Genomic DNA, 19,928 nt, shown 5'->3' with positions numbered 1-19,928 from the left:
AGAAAGAGAATGCATGCAGCAGTAAGGTCTGCCAGACAGAATTGAAAGAAGAAAAAGGAATGAAGATTGCAAAGAAGATAGAAGAAAGAAAAACAGAGGGCAGCAGAGACCCTGGATAGAAGGGAAGGTTTTCTTCCTTTTTGGAGAAAAGTGACAAGGAAAAAAGAGAAAAGGCAGCAAGAACACTGCCAGACAGAAAAAAAGAGGTGGGGAGTTGTTTCACGCAAAGAAGAGAGAAGAAGGGAAAAAGAGACTTACCGCGAGAAGAAATCGAGAGAAGAAGACACTATGAGAGAAACACATGGGATGCTTTTCCATTCAATATTTCATTCATCTAATTCATCCATCTATTCCCAATACAAGGCTTTAAATAGAAACATTTGACCCATCTCAACCCTATAACTGGATTCCCAAGATTAACCCTAAATAAAATAGCAAATTTTAACCCAAACCCAAACTTAATCCAAAATTGGGCAAAAAATACTTTAGGCCTAGCCCATAAGAACTCCACACACAAAAAAAAAAAAAAAAAAAAAAAAAAAAAAAATCAATAGCAAACTAATATCCAACCCATTAAGACTCAAGAAAATAAAATAACAAGAGCAAATTGCACTAGCACCCCAAAATGGAGGCTTTAAAGCACTGACACCTCACTTTATGTTTAAAAAACATAGACACCCCATTCATTAAACACAGTAGTCCATTCTGTTAGTGAAACCATTAACCCACTGCTTATTCTTCTTTAATTCCAAAAATGCCCTTACCAAGAGAAAAAAATGGACCATTAGATGGTTGACGTGGGTTTTATTCTAATCCTATGCTCATTATTCTTCCAACACTTAAGCCATGCTCTCATCCCCCAATCTATGCTCTCTCCTCACTCAGCTCTCCTCTGCTTCACCCTCTCCACTTTCGGCTCCGGCAGCGCCAACGCTGCCACCAGCATTATTGCATCCTACTTCCTCTTCGCAGAACAGAAGGTGGAAAGGGTTCATGAAACTCTTCACGCGTTCATGAAACTCCATTCATGAATGGAAAAGGATACATATATGGTCCAGAGTAGCCATTCGGCCTTAAGTATACATATACATATAAAATCCTTTACTGTAACTTTACTTTTGCCCCAAAACCTATCCTATCATTAAAATCGATAACCTCATCCTTATCCTCCTCAGGTTCAGAAACAATTGCACTCCTAATCGCCGATAGGTCGAGCCGAATCCTAGATTTTGGTGTCGATTTCTCCAAAACCTTGTGGCTAAAATCCGGAGATGAGTAAGCTCAGTGGAATTTAGATAGCTTGGGCTGTAATTTCTTGACGAAATTAATTTCAGCATGGGAAGTAGATTGGATGGCTGGAACAGAGAAGAAGAAGCTGAATTGATAAAGTTCTTGAGCTCTCTGTCAATGTGTTAGGGCCCTAGGATGAGGCCATGTGGAGGGAGAGAGAGAGAGAGAGAGAGAGAGAGAGAGAGAGAGAGAGAATTAGGGTTAGTTGAAGGAAATAAATAGAGGGACAATTGAGTGGAGAGGTATCGAATGTTTTATGAGAGTTCTTGGGCAGCTGTAGGCTGAGGGACACCACTGTGAGGTGTGGGGGTGACTAGCACCATTAAAACCAGTTTATCAGTGTTATTTCTTGCAATTTTAGTATTGATTTTTCTAAGATATTACCAGGGTCTTATCAAATTGGCATCAGAGCTGTATCGATCCTAGGGAGGAGAAATGGCTTTGTCACTGTTTTCTGGTGATGGGAAGGCGCAAGAATGGATGATAGAAGTTGAGCAATTTTGTTGTCAACACCAGATTAAGCAAGAACATTGGCTCGCAGAGCTCTCAAACATTTGGTTGGGGATGCATTTGATTGGATTTATCAGAGGACGTGGTCGGAATTCAACTGGCCAAGCTTCAACAAAGGCCTAAAAATCGAATTCAATGGCGGGACAGGGGCAGAAGCATGATCAACTTTGATGAGTTGTCGTAGTGGACTTGCGACCAAGGTGAAGGAGAAGGAGTTGCAAAACCACCCCGTAAATTCGAAAGAAGAGGCGATGGGAGTTGCAGTCGGTGTAGATGAGTCTCGCCAAGCATGGAGAAGAGAGGAGAAGAGAGGGAGAAGTTCGGGAATTGATGCTACCGTATTAGAGTTGTGGAAGAGAGAGATGCCGTTGAATCAAAGAAGAAGGTCGTTGGAAAGCTGCAGACGGCGGATGAAATTGTTATTTGCAAAAATTGGAGAAGACGATGGTGGAGTTGGAGGGTTTTTAGGGTTGGCTTGGTTCAAATTGAACCAGTTCGTGGGTTTATTCCAAACCAAATGAGTCTAAAGATTATATTATTTGGGCCACATTCAGTTATGCTTTGACTCAAACATAGGGCCCAAACAAACCCAATACAAAGATTGGGCCGCTAGACCCCCAAAGAAACCCCCTTGGGTCAAGCCCATTTCATTAAACCAAACCCATCGTATTTCATTAACTCAATATCCAACCCATATTTCTTAACCCACGATTTTAAGTGTTTATGCCTAGCCCATTCAACAGAATTATTTTGGGCCCATTACAGCTTCATAACCCAAAACCTAATCCCTTCGATCAAACCAACGATCAGCCCATTTCTCTTCACCCATGGGTTTAAGTATTTGGACCTTACCCCTTTTAACCATCTCTCATGGGCTTGACCTATTTTATTGACCCAAAACCCAAGCCTCAACATTACCTTGAACCCAAAAATTTTGGATGCACCAAAACCTAACTAGGAGACCAATTTGACCCATAGTCTCACCAAACCAGCAGCTCGACCAAACCAAAAAAGGGGAAAACCATCGTCTTCAACCTTACCTGCTACTGACGATGGAGGCGGAGGCGGAGGTGGAGGAAGAGAGGCGACTTTTGCGGTTGAGCTGGGCGTCTATTTTGTCGCCGGCAATAGAAATTTCTAGACCAATTGGTAGTACCAGGGAGGTTGCTCGTGAGGCGGAAGCGCAAAGACCTGATTTCGAAAACTTTGAAGGTGTGGTTGATAATCCTCTAATTCACCGCCAATGGTGCACAACCATTGCTGCAAATCTTAATTGGTGAAGCGTCTCATAGTAGCTTCAATTGATGGCCGATTTCGTCGGTAGCTATCTCGATCACCGCTTCTCCAACTACTTCTTGCATTCTGTTTACCTTTTACAACTGGAAATTGCTGAAACTGCATCGGCAAATCCATTGCCATCAGATTCATTTTGATGGTGTTTTTGGGGGTAATTTTGTTTCGGCACTTACACGACTCGCGAGGGATGGCTGGCACACATGTGGAGACTCAACCTCAAATTTTCCATCACCTTGAGGACAAGGTGATTTTTGAGGGGCCGGTAGTATTAGGACCCTAGGATGAGGCCATGTGGAGGAGAGAGAGAGAATTAGGGTTAGTTGAAGGTAATAAATAGAGGAACAATTGAGTGGAGAGGTATCGAATGTTTTATGAGAGTTCTTGGGCAGCCGTAGGCTGAGGGACACCACTGTGAGGTGTGGGGGTGACTGGCACCATTAAAACCCGTTTATTAGTGTTATTTCTTGCAATTTTAGTGTTGATTTTCTAAGATATTACCAGGGTCTTATCAAATAGTTTTAGGGCCCTAGGTTGAGGCCATTTGGAGGGGAGAGAGAGAATTAGGGTTAGTTGAAGGTAATAAATAGAGGGACAATTGAGTGGAGAGGTATCAAATGTTTTATGAGAGTTCTTGGGTAGCCATAGGCAGAGGGACACCACTGTGAGGTGTGGGGGTGACTGGCACCATTAAATCTAGTTTATCAGTGTTATTTCTTGCAATTTTAATATTGATTTTCTAAGATATTACCAGGGTCTTATCATAATGGAAGTAGTGATTTTCTTGAAAGAGTTGGCTTATTCCTCATCAACTCGAAATCCACATCAGCTGAGTCTCTCACCTCCCTCAAACCGTTCGAGATAAACGAGAAAGCTTTCTTTGTTGTTGCTGGAGAGGTCGAAGGTCCAGCTTCCGTTCGGAAATTCATCAAGCCCAACTCAAAATGCCCTCTCTGAATCCAAGTTTTGAATTAGGGTTCCTTTAATTCACTATCAAGGAGAGTAGAGAACTCAAGGAAAGTAATTTAAGCAGAACTAGAAAACACAAGAAGACAGGATACTTAAGTGAGGACTTCAATGAACAATGGGATTCTCTTCTCGAGTCTTCTCATTTTAGAGATTTTTGACATTGTGAGAAGGCAAATGCTAGCGCCGGAACTTGTTGTCGCCGCCGCTGCGATACACGAGATTCGGGGAGAAAGCCGAAGAGACGAGGCACATGAGAGACTCCAACTGATTCCTGGCCATGGAGTCACCGACGAAGGCAACGTGTTTGTTCCGAACAAGGCAGAGGAAGATGGAAGGTTTGAACTTGGGCAACCTGCATTGTTTGGGTTTCCACCTCCAAAACAGATAGTCCTTGTCTAGGCGACCATGGTTAAGGCAATTTAGGCCATCCTTGATGGTCTTGCAACTGTTGTTGGTGCTGAAGGTGGAGACGGTGAAGCAAAGGAGAGCTGAGTGAGGAGAGAGAATAGATTGGGGATGAAAACATGGCTTTTTAAGTGTTAGAAGAATAATGAGCATAGGATTAGAATAAAACACGTAGCAACCATCTAATGACCTTTTTTTTCTCTTGGTAAGGGCATTTTTTAAATTAAAGAAAAATGAACAGTGGGTTAATGGTTTCACTAACAGAATGGACTACTATGTTTAATGAATGGGGTGTCTGTGTTTTTTAAACATAAAGTGGGGTGTCAGTGCTTTAAAGCCTCCATTTTGGGGTGCCAGTGCAATTTGCTCAAATAACAAACTACCTATAGGCAGTGCTCCTCATCGAACCATAGGACCCTAGAAATCCTATAGCCTCCAAACTTATCATCCATCCACATAGATGATGTCATATGATGATTGCTACGCCGGCGTCGCTGGTAGACTTGGAACTGTCAACTGATGTCTCAACTCCTCATCAAGAAAATTCTGAAAAACCAGCATCTCAAACAGGGCAATAGCAAAAGTCATACGCAAACTTAACCGTAGTAAACCACTTAACAGTGAGGGCAGCACCTATTAATATTAAAAGGAAGAGCCAATGACCAGTAATATAAACCGGAGATCCAAAAAGTAGCAAATCAAATCAGAGAAAATTACCATAGAACTAATGGTCATTGATATACTATTCAATCTACCAGAAGAATAACATAATTGAAGTTGATTTTGACAGACCGAGGAGTAGGGTAAAAGGGGGCTACAGTCGATTCAGGTTAGTAGGACAGCAATATCATGTAAACAGAAAATTTTCCAAGGTGTTGGTTCACTCGAAACTATCAATGACAGCAATAGGGACAAAATAACCAACAAAAAAAATTTAGAACAGGAAAATTCAATAAAACAGGGGCAGCAGTTGTATATCTTGCAGCAGAATCCAATATGACATCAGCAGTATTTTGCAGAACACAAAACCTTAATGACCAAGGGGTAGCAACCAATGCAGTAGCTAGTATAGTATTTTTCAGAACCCAAAGAAAAAATGGCACATCATTAAGGAAGCAACAGTAGGAAAATAGTTTAATCAGCATATTTCTATTTATCAGACAATAGGGAACTGCAGTTGATTCTGATAAATAGAAAACGGCATGATAAACCCAATGGTAGCACTCCCAAATATATGCAGAACATTGTAGCAGTAATGGTAATGGCAATGATAGGAGCAGCAGTAGATATATCAATACCTCAGCAGTGGTTGGCAGTAATTGTAGAAAAAAGGGGAAGGTCTTCACCAATATGAGGACAGCAGACTATCTAGTTTATAGACTAAACTAACTAATGCGCCAAAACAAACATCCCAGACGATCACAATGGGACTGACAGATCTCATGAAACAAAAGTTGAGACAGCGATAAGTGGCTGCAAACCGAGTAAAAAAAACAGAAGGAAAATTGAACATTCAACAGAGAAAAAGCAGTCCCTGTGCTGATTAAACTTGCTTTGATATTTTAGCAGTTGTAATCAACATAGGGACTGAAAAGAAATTCAGAAAGAGGAAGACAGAAAAAGAAGAAAAAGAAGAATGGCAGAAGACTGAAGAAGAAGAGTAGAAGAAGAGAGAGAGAGCTTGAATGTGTATTTTGGTTCTCCCTCAGTACTTTATTTATAATGTAAAATCAACTCTCAGTTTAGGAAAGCTTCCTAAACTGAGTTACAGCAAAAAGGATAATTAATATTGCGTAAAATCTTCCAAATCTACCAAAAAGGAAACTATCCTAGGGAGATTATTTGTCAATCAAGCAACAAGAAAATTAGAAAGTAACCAAAATAGAAACTTTTAAAACTTGTGCACCAAGACTGCTTCTCCAAAATAGAGACTTGTGCAACTTGTGATTCTCAACACATGATCTATACTCCAGTGTTAGATTTTAATACCATAATTATTAGGGGATTGGTATAGGCTATGAAGGTGAAGAACTTGATAACTCTGTTCCTAAAGGATGAGAATACAATAAATTTTAGACTAAGATGAGAGGAATTGGATACTCCAATAAAACTTTGTGCAGAGATAAGTTTCTGTATGATCTGGTTTTGCCACACATAATGTTCAACATAAATTTAGATGGAAAAACCTGCTAAATTAGTAACTCTAGATTCTCCTCTCCTTGTTGCGTTAGGAAATTCTGTAACAGCCATCCAACACATTAACACTATGAAACTTGGAATCCCTTGAACCACATCAGGGTTCTACAAAGTATCATTGTCCCTAGGTAAGCCCTTCACTGTTTCCCTATGTGTTCTGTGGCATACATTGAACCATGACTTGTCCCTCTGGTGTCATTTTTTATTTTTCACATTAACTATACAAAAATGAAGAAGTGAAAATCCATGATAAATTCAGTCTCTTTCCAAACATTCATGAGCTATGAAACCCTTTTCTTTGCCATTTGTTGTCCCTATAAGAATGTGCAATTTGTGGTGCATGAACCTCTCTCCTTCCTCTCTAATCTGTCTTGTTCTTCTTTCTCTCCATTTTCTTCCCTTCTATTATTTCTTCTTTCTTCCATAATTCATCTTCAGTTCAGCTGGTACTCTTTTGTAGTATAGAAGAGAATCCCTTCAAGTCTTGTCCTACTATCCAGTAAGTGACCTGCAACTTATCTGATCTGGGAGTTGTTCTCTCCAAATTTCTGACATTTAGTTTCAGGTCTGTGTTTCTATTAGTCTTCAATTCTGTGTTTGTGATAAACTTGTATATTAGATTTTACTTGTTTGTTAGTATGAATAAGCTAATATTCTTAATTTTTGGCTAATCCATTTCCCATATTGTTATTAAACTGCTGCATAGATATGGCATCAATCCCATGAAACTCTCTGCAGTTGGAGTTGACATACTCTTAGTACTTGAAATGTGGGACCTCTCTCTCTGCAGCCATCACAAATTCCCAATAATGTTATCTTAATTGAATGTGTGTTCTGTACTAATGATAGGTGCTGTTATACATATATTGTTTGAATTTATGTTCTGTACTAATGATAGGTGATATTCATATACTTATATTATTGAATGAATTTTTGAAGTGAAATTGTTTTAAAATTGAACATTGGCCTTTCTGAGTTGCAATCTGCATTTCTTTGGCTGAGTCTTTGCCATTTTCTTACAGTTTTTAAGCGTAGTAACCCAACTGTTTTCCATTCCCAAATTTACTAACTAGGCTCCTAAGCTCCTCTGAATGTATGTGTTCCTAATCCTATCTATTAGAGTGAACTTCAAAGAAATAATGAATAAAAACTAAAAATAGGTCAACAGCTTGTGCTATGTCTCACACACCAACACATTGTGCTATGTCCATCGGCAAAGCTTAACAAGTTTTCGCTATGTTATGGAAAAAACTACAATGGAGATCTCTCGAGGTATCGAGGTCTCACGAGATATCTGTCTTTTTCCATTCAGCAAGGTGAGATGATGTGCTTTGCACATACAGTCTCAAGTCTCAACTACCAAGTTGTAACTTTGATAATTTGGAGCATCATTTGAACTATGTACATGTGTAATGTGTTAGCCATGTTTGAATATCGACCTTTGATGTATGAGTATATAATGTGTGCAATAGGCCATTTAAGTTTTCACTTCAGCATAGTCATTTCCCACTTATGGTCAAAGTGGAACTCACATTTATGCTTTTTGTTATAATAAAGCTGAGGTCACTAGCATGTTTAGACCATATGGCCTCAATTGGATTTAAACTAGTGGCTATATTTCAATGGTTGGATTAATTGGTATGGAGGAATATCAAGGATAATGGGTGTTAGTTTTGGAGAAAGTTAAAATGGCGGAATATCTAGTGGGATATGGCAGGTTCTTGAGATATAAGATGAAAAGTTGGAAAGGGGTGAATCTTGGAGGGAATGAAGATAATAGTATAGGGACATAAACCCTCAACTTTTGCTGGGTTTGGATGGCTAAATTAGAAGATATAAGGGTTCTTATTTTGGGGGTTTTAAAGAGTACAAACATTCAAGGAAAATTTATATCTTGAAACCGGGTGGTCAGAATGGGAATAAATTGGGTTTCTAAGGTCACTAAGGTTGGCATAGATCTGACCTTGAATTTTTGGTCCCTTGAAAAGTCCAAAAATTCAAGGAAAAAAGAAGAAGAAGAAGAAGAAGATGATGATGATATGAGAAGGGGAATGGAATTAGGTGCTGCCTTGTTACTTACTTGTAATGCAAGTCTGATAATGGGGTGTCGTGAAGATGGAAAGAAGTGGAAGCAAGCTAAGAGCATTGCTGAAGGAGAATCCTTCAAATAAAAACCCTAGGTTGCTTACTCGATCACTTGGAGGCCCCTTGCCACTACTAAGAAGCTCTACTAACACCTTGCTCTTAGGCAGCAACACTCTCTTAATTAATTGTATTCTCAGATCCATTCTCTATTACATGCACAAGGCTTTTCTATAGCCTTACATAGGAAGTCCAAGTGAAATTAGGACTTAGAAACTGCCTCTCCTAGTTGTGCTTAACATATTAATCCAAATCCAAAGGACTCTTATTACTAAACTAAAAGGACTCCTTATCATATCGTAGGTTGACTTAGACCCTTAAAACTTAAATAAAACATTAGAAAAAGACTATTCTTACTTACTTAAGTTGGGCAGAATTTTCATAATTAGACCAATGAAACTAAAATAAAATGCTATTTTCGTGCTTAACCTAAACACTAAATGTTGGATTCTATTAGGACTCTAATAAGAGTTTGTATAGGAGTTAAATTAGAGTTTGCATTCATGTAAACTTCTATTCCTTGTAATAGTCTATTTTCCACTTTATTATAAATAAAGGGCTTGAGATCATGGATCAATAAGCCATTCTACCAATTTCATATTTCTCAACATGGCATCAGAGCCTAAGTGCGATTAGGAAAACAAAACGAAGACCTACCTCCTTCTTCTGAATTTTTTTCAAACCCATCGCAAACCACTTCAATTCTCTGATTTTCTTCAAAAACATCGCAGTTCTTCAAACCGGTAGCAATTTCTGATTCTTTCCAAACATCGCTGCTTCCTGCGCTATCGAGAGAAAAAAAAAATGGGGGAGAGAAAGCAGAAGTTCTTCAGTTCTGGAATCTGCTGCTTCTACCGTCGCAGAAGTTCTTGGTAAGAAAGCAGAAGTTCTTCAGTTCTGGAATCTACTGCTTCTACTGTCATTACTGCTACAACTGCTGCTTCCTGCGCCATCAAGAGAAAAAAGAGGAGAAAAAAAGCAGAAGAAAAGCCACTGTTTCCTGCGCCTCAAACTGGTATCTATCATTCTTCAGTTTTTCTACCACCAAACCAGACGGAAAGGAAAGAGAGGACGAGACCACTTCCGCTGCCTGTTGCTGCTGTTTTCTGCTAGTTCAGGAGAAGCCGAACAGAATCACCACTTCCGCTGCCTGTTGCTGCTGTTTTTCTGCTACTTCAGGAGAAGCCGAACAGAATCTGCAATTCGTAATCATCGCCATCTCCAAGAAACCAAGTACCTTTCGTCTGAAACAAAACCCCTCTGTTCCCTTTACACCCTTTAAACCAAACCAAACATTACACCATTTGTCTAAAAGTCTTTATATTTAAACCAAACCACATCATATTTGGACCAAACCAAATTTGGACCAATCTCTTTACATTTAGACCAAACCTGACCATTGCATATTTGGCCGATATTTTTTTCTTTCTTCTAATCTACTATTATGCTTTACAACCAAAAAAAAAAAAAAAGTCTTGAGTTGTTTTGGCTATTGCATTCTGCGACGTTTCTATTACTTCGAAAGGGTGAAGACTGAAGAACTGCAGATAATTTTGTCAACATGACAACTATTGATGATACTACTGCTCCCACTGGATCCGAATATTTTTCCACTTTTCATTCTCTTTCGGTAAGATTTGACGGCACAAATTACTTGATCTGGTCTCGATCTGCTTACCTGACTATTGCTGGAAGAGGACTAGTTGGATACATTACGGGCACTACTATCAAACCCACTACCGCAGGTGTTTTACAGGATAAATGGATATCAAACGACTCTCTTATTATGTCATTCCTTTTGAATTCCATGCATCCAAATATTGCCCGGGGTTACCTATTACTTGATACTGCAGCCCAAATCTGGAAGGCTACTACTGAAACATATGGACAGTTGGGGAATGATGCACAGGTTTATGAGCTACGAAAGAAGCTTCATGAGACTACCCAAAAGGAACTAACTGTGGCCCACTATTATGCTGAGTTGAGGTCTCTTTGGCAAGAGTTGGATCATTATGGGGATTATCACCCCACTAATCCAAATGATGTGGTGACATATAAGAAGTACATTGATAAGATTCAAGTATATGACTTCTTGCCAGGTTTGAACGTAGAGTACGATCAGATCAGAGTGCAAGTCTTAAGTCGTTCTCCCTTTCCTACACTAGAACAGTCTTATGCTCTTGTTCAGTGTGAGGAAAGTCGTCGATTAGTCATGCTTCATACTCCTATTATGGAGAAATCAGCTTTACAATCTGTTTGCACTAAATCTGATCCGGCTAAGGAGATTGTCAAGTGTGAGCACTGTCACAAACCATATCATACCAAGGAAAATTGTTGGAAACTGCATGGGAAGCCTGCTGATTTTGAGCAAAAACGAGCACAAAGACAAGGAAAACAAAAGGCTAATCTTTCTGAGACAATTTCCACCACGCCCTCTGCAGACGTTGGTTTTTCGCAGGAGGAGTTCGCTACTCTGCGACGTATTATGCAGTCTTCTCTGCCCGGTACAGCCTCGACCATTGCTTCCTCTACTACCCCTACCAACTCCTACCTAGCTACTTCAGGATCTGGGGAAGGAGATTGGACGTGGTAAATGGACTTTATGCCGATTGGAGGATCTACTTCTACTTTGACTACATCTTCTAATCAGGTCCATTCGGTAATATTAGACCTTCATCAGTGGCACCGTAGGCTCGGTCATCCACCTTTCAAATTTTGTCATTTTCTCTAGATTTGGTTTCCTGATACTTTTATCTTACCATTACAATTTCTTCCTTTCCAAGTTTCCCCATTGGAATTTCCTTTGTTATTGTTTTCCCACGTGTAAAGCTACACGTGAGGGGGAGATTAAAGATTTAATGTCTACAATTCAATGCCTTTCATGTAGACTTCCTTATGTAGAATTTGATCTTTGTTACCTTTGAAAGTTTGTCCCTTACCTTCGCAATCTTCCACTTTGGAGATCTAACATTGCTATAGAACTATCTTTTTTACTGTGCAGAACCTGATCTCTGTTAACCCTGGAGATTTGCCCCTTAACTTGACATCTTCCCTTCGGAGATCTAATCTTGCAAAAGATTTGTTGTTTGACCTTTGCAGAACTTGATCTCTATTACCTTTGGAGATTGTCACTTATCTTGACAAATTTTCCCTTACCTTTGGAGATTGTCCCTTGGCAAACTTTCCCTTTAAAGATCTAACATTGCTACAAATCAAAACTTTCACTTTGGCTACTTTACCCTAGCTATTGTTACCTCAAAAATATATTTTCCCTCAGATTTGTGCAGAAATTTAGTCTTCTCAACATTTGAAGATTCTACCTTTTTACTTGGGCGTTCTTCCTTGGAGACATAAAGTTGCAATAAAGATGAGGACAAATCAAATGGAAGTCTATAAGGCAGAAGTAATCTATAAGTTTGAAGATCAAATTGCAGATGTTTACCTGGACAGATGTTTTATACTCTTTTGGTCAAGTTGGACATGTGTGATATCCATGCCTCAACTTGAGGGGGAGTGTTGGATTCTATTAGGAGTCTAATAAGAGTTTGTATAGGAGTTAAATTAGAGTTTGCATTCATATAAACTTCTATTCCTTGTAATAGTCTACTTTCCACTTTATTATAAATAAAGGGCTTGAGATCATGGATCAATAAGCCATTCTACCAATTTCATATTTCTCAACACTAAACTTATGACCACATAGAATTGGTTCATGACCACATAAACTGGCTTAACAAAGGCCCAACACCCATATCTATCTACCCAAAGTTAATTTCAGAAAGAAGTTGGCCAATTTGGTGCCAGACCTGCATTAGATAGGCCTTGAAGTCAACATCTTGAACGATGCAACAAAGGCATCACAAGCTCTCTCCCTGAAACCTCAATTGAAAACTCCATATCTCATTGTGGTTTACAAGAGAATAGTTAGGTATATAATAATACTTCAGACAGGTAAACAGGTCAATCCATTGGGTGATACCGTGGGGTTTTTGTCCATGCTTCCCAGTGAGCAACATGATCAATGATGGTCTGCTACCAAGTGCCAACACAGATCTTAGAAAATTGTCCATTCAGGTCCCTTTGCAATGTATGTCAAAGTGGATCGATATTTGATCTGGGAACAAAACAATTCAAGTTACACACTACATTAACCTTTCAGACATGTCACTTATCCACCTCGGCTTATTCATCATGGGTATCCCTGAATATTTATTCTGAAAGTGTTCAATTAACTTCTTTTTTTGGTTTGTGATTTTCACTAAATTGTATCAATGAGAAAAAGATTTCGTAATACTAGATATTTTGGTTCTTTCAAAGGGCTTATCACTTATTTGAAACAAAACAGGACGGATGAAGCTCGAGTAATGTATGAAAAGCTCCAAGTGCACCCAAATGCTCAAGTGAGCAAAAAGGCAAGGGAGTTCATGTTTAGCTTCCAGGTATTATTCCTTCTTGACATTTGATATTGAATTATTCTGAATAGGACTATCTTCAGCGTATCATTGATCTTTATTTCTCCTGTTATCATTATCATTTGGTTACTAAAATTTTTTGAGCAATAACATTCACCCCCTTGGGTTTGTGGGTTTTTTTTTCTTTTTTTTTTTACAGACAACCCCCTCTTTGGTCAATTACGTCCATAATCATAAAGGTTGATGATGTTAGTTATGAAATGAAAAAGACATTTCTACCCTAGTATGTCTTGAATTAAATGCTTAGTCTTAAATGCCATTTGTACAATCTTCCTTGAAACAAATCTTCTAGTCGATTTTGAAAGGTTTGTTGCATACCATCTCAGATGAAGGTGAAGAAGATACAACTTTCTGGCAGACCTTCCCTTGCTCAGTAACTATCCACCCTCACTTTTCCTCTTCTTTTAGGAATGACTAGAAAAGGTTCTTTGAGACTGTCTTTCTTCATGTACATTATCCTTTCTTAAACATGAGGCTTACCTATACCAACATAAAAAGATAAATAAATAAATAAAACAAACCCCAGTCCCAATCTTCCACCCTCCAGTCACCACTGATCTCCCTGGACCACCCTTTTCTTCAACTGCCCAGCCCATCTCACTACCTGTAACTGTGCCTCCACCCTGGTTAGAGAATACATGGGAGAGTGGAGAATAGAAGCAAGATAGATCAAGAACTGTTGGTTGGGTCTCAGGGAATAGGAGCAATGTACAGGGAAACTCAAACTTATTCAAATCAAAACAACTTGGATTGAATTATTCTGTCAGAAAACTGATGCTATTCTCATTGTATTAAATCAACCAGCTGGTATGATTCAAAGCAATTCTAAAAATGGCAGATATAAAAGAACAATAGCAACCCCTTTCCCAAATAAATGGGGTTGGCTATATGGATCATTGCCTTCTAATCAACTCTATTTGAGGCAATACTAGTTACAAAACCTAAGCTATGCATATCCTTTCCCACAACTTCTCTTAAGGTTTTTTTTTTTTTAGGTTTGCCCCTAGTTCTTTTAATTTATTCTATTTGGATTAAATCACTTCTCTGCATAGGGGTGTTTAAAGGCCTCCATTGAACATGGTCATGCCACCTCAATCAATTGGGCTACTCTCGGTCTAGTTCTAATATGATTATTTCTTACCTTATCTTTCCTAGTTTTGCCACGTCCGAATGACACTCTACACCATACATTATAGTTGGTCATGACGGTCTTATAGAATTTTTCTTTGAGCTTTAATGGAATACGTTAATCACACAAGAACCAAACACACCTCTCCACTTCATCCAACTATTTTAATTCTTTAGGAAGCATTATCCTCTATATCACCTTCTTTGTTTCTAATTTAGCCAAGATGCCTAAAATAATCACATTTTATAATCTATGCCTCATCAAGTCTTACCACCTCATCATCTGTCTGATCGTGACCAAAGTTATGCACTAGATATTCCGTCTTAGTTCTACTTAGTTTTAAGTCTTTTGGTTCCAAATTTGCTTTCCATGATTAAAGATGCCTTACATGAGTTGATATAAAGATGCCTTACATGCACCTTTAATTTGGTATTAATCCCTACTTGTGTATCATCTTCCAAAATAATATCATCAACAAGAAGTATACAACAAGGAACTTTCAAAATAGCAGATTTGAAACTAAGGATTTACTAGAAATTTGAGATGTTTAAATTTGTTCAACTTCGAAAAAACAGTTTTGATATTTGGAATGGTATCATTGGTGATGTATGGTTCATTTGTATCATTTTGTCCATACCATTTATCAAAGGCTATAGTAATGTCATAACGATAACATACCGTATTTTATTTGGTATGATATAAATGGCACGGTTTCAGTTTCAGTAAATGGCAATATGGTATGAGTTAACACCTTTAGGTGTATGTAATAGAAAACAACTCGAAGATGCTTGTAAAAGATGCAAAACCTAGGGGGTGCATATACTTTTGCCTTTTAAGTACTATCATGGTAGTAGTACCTTTGATCTTTTACATTCATTTACCACACAGGCCATGGAGATGATGAGGGTAACAGGCACATCTCGCTCTCCAAAGACAACAGGCTTCCAGAGCTATTTTGAAGCATTTATAGAAGATAAGCCTGACTACCCTCAGGGTGCTATCAAGGAGGAACAGTATTCCTTGATATCAACTGAATTCCTTCCATATATACTGTTTCTTGTTTCACCCATTTTTCTTGTAATTCTTTATAGCTGTACAACGGGGTACCTGATTCTTACATTTCGTCTCTAAGTAAGATTCATGTAAAGTATAAATAAATAAATAAATAAAGGCTTCATATAATTATCCTCCATTTATGCCATAATTTTTCTTTTATTTTTATTTTTATTTTTTGGTAGGGGCCATAAGCAGATGTACTTTATCATGAGAAAATGATAACATACCCTTAAAGGTGTCAATTATGTATAGAAACCGTGTAAACCATACCGAACCGTGCTATTCAAAATCGGTACTGTATGTACTGAATCCGAATTTATAAATTAGGTACAATATGGTATGGGTTCTAGGTACTCATACCGTCGATATGTATCAAAATCGTACTGAATTACTATACCAATGGTATGTACCGAATTTGGTACAGTATAGTATTGTTTCTTAAGAGTTTTAGAAGATTTTGCAGTGCAATCTTTGTGGATTTAAGGGCAAAAAAACCATTCAAGAAGTGAATTTGCACTTTCAGCTAGTGAAACTCAAAAAGACTCAGCTAGAACATGACCGAAAAAGTGACAGTTTAAAGCAATATCAATGTCACTCAAGACAATAAGGACTTTCCTTTAGAGCGTAGATTAGTCGGAGCATAGATCTTAACAAACAAACCAATAACAAAAGTGGAATGGGTTCTTTTGTTATGAAATTATACCGCAGTATATATTGTGTTTAAACCGTTTTTTCACACCGATTTTGTACCAAAATTGTATTATACCGTGTAAATTTGACACGGTATAGTTTTGATTTTCGATATTCAAAGTCGGTACCATACTGAAACCATATCAATTGACATCCTTACATACCTGTCCCTTTCTTACTAAAATACCAAACTACTTGCTTGTATCCTTTCAAAGGGTATATTCAAGTTTTATGGCTGTTTGTTGATTTAATTGCATAGTTTTTTCGCTTTTGAGGGTTTTAGCTAATGGACCCCTTTAGTTTGTATAATATAATAATCTTGCTGGTAATCATTAATAGAAACCTGTATCATCTCATCTTGTTAGTAATATAGCTTTTGGTCTCGAAAGAAGCTGGACTTGTCTTCAGTTGGAAGCTTTGTTACTTATTACTGCATATTCTTTCCACCCAAGTGTCAGTCTTCTCATTCCTTCACCTTTAGGGTAGGCTTGTGTGAGCCCAAGTGTGAGTGTGGATGGGTGGACAGCTTGTTTGGGTGGAGAGGATCTGAATTGGGTACTTAAACCTAATGTAAGAAATTTCGGCAGAGTTTGCCGGTTCGCTACCTGGCAAACCGGCGAAAGAAAGATTTCGCCGACATAGCAAATCACTGACATATTGTCATATACGGAAATCAGCAAATGTGAGCCTGTGGTAAAGTTTTTAAAATATAAAATAATGTTATATCCTGCAAACAAATAAGATTGTCAAAAATATCATTTGATGGTCTATGTGTGTAACAAGTCATGTCACTTTCATCGTTTATGTTAAGTGATTTTCTAACCTTTTTATCTTTTACAATTCCATGGTTTTGACAGTGCCACGCGTGTGGCTACAAATGCAAAACGTACTCTCTAAGTCATCCACTTATCTTTTGAGAAATACCAAAAGTTCATTTCATCTTCTTCAGGTAGTTCGGTGATAGAAGACTTCAAAAAAGCTACAGCACATTCCAAAGATGGCACTCATCTTTGGGACCCGTTCTTCCCACCCATTCAGTTTTCTAAATACTCCATGATTTGAACTTCAAAGATTTGAAATCCTAGATATTGGACACTCCAAACTTGAAACAAGCCCTTAAGTCATCCACTCATCTTTGAGAAAACCAAAAGTTCATTTCACTCCGGTTGTCTGGCATCATCTTCTTCTTCTCAAACTTAAAAAAAGATTTGGACCTCACAGCTCGACACAGAGACGACTGCACCGTGTTTCTTGGTTTTTTTTTTCCCCTTTCTCGAATTTGTCATTTGACGACAACATTTCTCAGGTTTGGCGGCGATCTCGCCAATATTTCGCTAGTTCGGTCATTTTTTGGTGATTTTTCGGCGAGATTGTGTGATTTCATTTTTCGGTGAGTATTTAGGTTCACTACTCACCAAACCAGGTGAAATTTGCCAATTTTTCGGCGAGAAATGTTTTACCTTGCTTATACCTATATCAAACACTGGGAAATGTACTAATTGACACACTTAGATATAAGTATTGGTATTGTTTTGGACATTTCAATATCTATGCATGCAAATATATGGTAATAAGGATGTAATAGAGATGGGCTAGGTTGGGCTTTGCAAACTCAAATCCCAGCCTTGAATGCTATTTTCTAAGCTCATTCCTCAAACCTAAGCCTAAATTAGGTCTAAAATTCTTGTCATTGGTCTCAACTTTGATGGGCCAAGTCAAGCCCAGTTCTACCCTAATTGTCCATTGGACCTGGGCCTGGGCCTGGCACTGGCCCTAATGATTTTGATATAAAAAGTATTTCATCCAAATAGGAATGAAATGCACAACCATGACAATTAAAATTCCAAAACCCTTGTTTTAAAAATCAAAGAAAAATAAAACATCCATGCTATTATTATTCTCCACATTTTAAATATGACATAATAAAAAAGTCAAGGACAAATCGAAACAGGTTGACTGGTTGGGCAAGACAAACACATATCTCATACCTACCCCTACACTTGACCCATCCTCAGAACTAAAACCTTGAGCCCAAATCTTGCACTTCTTTTTGATGTTGATACTTTTAGAAGATAAAATAGTCAACCAAAAAATCAGTAGCATTAATATTAAAACTCACCCACTCACGTAATGAAGAAGAAAGAGAACAAGAAGAAGTAAGACAAGCAAGGTTTTATATTATTTGCTATTTGCTACTTTATATTAAAACTCATCCCAAGAGTTTGCATCCCCTTCATGTGGGACTCTCCTAAGAATATTCTTGCTTGGAATAGAAAATCCGACGTGATTAAATCCTAGAGCTCATTAGGTATTATTGGGAGATTTCCTTTAAAAAGAAGCTCAAATAGACGCTTTAGTTGTCACATCCCGCCCTAAATCCACCAAGGGGATACCCTATCTGGATTACCCGGGGAGTGAATTACAATCCCGCCGATCAAGTTTAGGAACGATCATAGTCACTTAGCACAATAATATAATCAAAAGCAAGAACAATTCCTTGTATCCAAATAATTTAATAATAAAAGTCGAGAAAGTACCTCAGAAGGATTCACAAATAACATCAGAGTGCGAAAAGGATTTCATTAGTGTAAACAATCAAGTGTGAAAAGGAGGGAGGAAACCCATCCTATAAAAATAGCGGAAGAAGGTTCGACTAAAATTTAAAGATTACAACCGGTTCACCAAATAACAAGTGAAACAACTAAACTATAGTCCCGACAATTCAAATAAAATGTTAAAAAGGGAATGAGGCGACATCCCATCCCTAACACACAAATATAAAACTGAATTGCTACAAACAAGTCCCGATCTCGGCCTACTCGTCTTTATCAACTGGTTCATCGCCACCGGGACATGATACAAGTCTTCAACTCGGCCTCCAGAGGGTTGGACTTGCCATAGTCAACGGTGGTAGTACCGCAGGAAAGTCTAACAAAATATGTTGCAAAAAGGAGTGAGTTCGAAAGAACTCAGCAAGGTAGTCATTCCATAAAATATAAACCATATGATACAAGCCATAACATGATGCAATATGATATGGAACACATGATGCTAGTATGGTTCTAACTCTATGAATGCTGGTCTCTAAGGTAGACATGCTTTAAGTCATAGCACCATACTTCTCTGGGTCGTCTGTCACTCTCCCGTTCCATATCTTGGGAATGTCCGGGGAATATCGGTAAAGTCCTCAAAAAAACCATGGTTGGGGATTTAGTCACCACTCTCTCACATCACCATTTGGTATAAGTATTGGCGCATGTCACAGTAAAGCCTAGCCCAATGCAAGTCATCTACTCGGTCATATCAACTCGGATCCGGATACGTCCATTCCTCGCCCCCGGCGATCCTTTCCGGTATCCTTCTCACTAGAGTCAGCGTAATCCCGGATTACGGACTCATCAACCCTATTGGTCATCCACATATAGGAAACGGGAAGCTCTCACGTCCTCTCACGGGTTGGTTACCGGTCTTGAGCGCCCGTGAGCCCAAGTCTATCCATATGCAACCCTACCAATAAATGGCTCCCACAATGAGATTTATGACCTCTCACGGATTGGTTACCGGTCTTGAGTGCCCACAAATCCCCATTGCTACCACGGGTCGTTCGGTCTCAATGCTTTTCCGATTCGGGTCTGATACGACAGGGACATCCTAGCCAAACAACTAGACAATCCTATGTATGTCATCCAATAACCCGGGAAAGAGTCGATAGGCACCATCGGAGAACATCCCATACTATTCCCTCCGGTGCCCAAGGACGACGAAGCGTCAATAGG

The 19,928-nt window shown here is 38.6% G+C and overlaps 1 protein-coding gene across 1 annotated transcript in view; it reads left to right on the top strand.

Moving 5' to 3' along the window:
* Positions 1-16,128, top strand: part of LOC149007646 (cytochrome C oxidase subunit) — a 38,628-nt gene extending 22,500 nt beyond the window's left edge. The window contains exons 6-7 of the mRNA XM_089167549.1: positions 13,151-13,244; positions 15,295-16,128. Coding sequence (XP_089023675.1) covers positions 13,151-13,244; positions 15,295-15,537 — 337 coding nt within the window. The 3' untranslated portion in view covers positions 15,538-16,128. The remainder of the gene's footprint in view (positions 1-13,150; positions 13,245-15,294) is intronic.
* Positions 16,129-19,928: the final 3,800 nt, after the last annotated feature.

The sequence above is a fragment of the Hakea prostrata genome, chromosome 8 (genome assembly GCF_041222555.1).
Source record: "Hakea prostrata isolate BN-2017 chromosome 8, UWA_Hpros_2, whole genome shotgun sequence".
Lineage (NCBI taxonomy): Eukaryota > Viridiplantae > Streptophyta > Magnoliopsida > Proteales > Proteaceae > Hakea > Hakea prostrata.
This window is presented reverse-complemented; position numbering and strand designations above follow the sequence as displayed.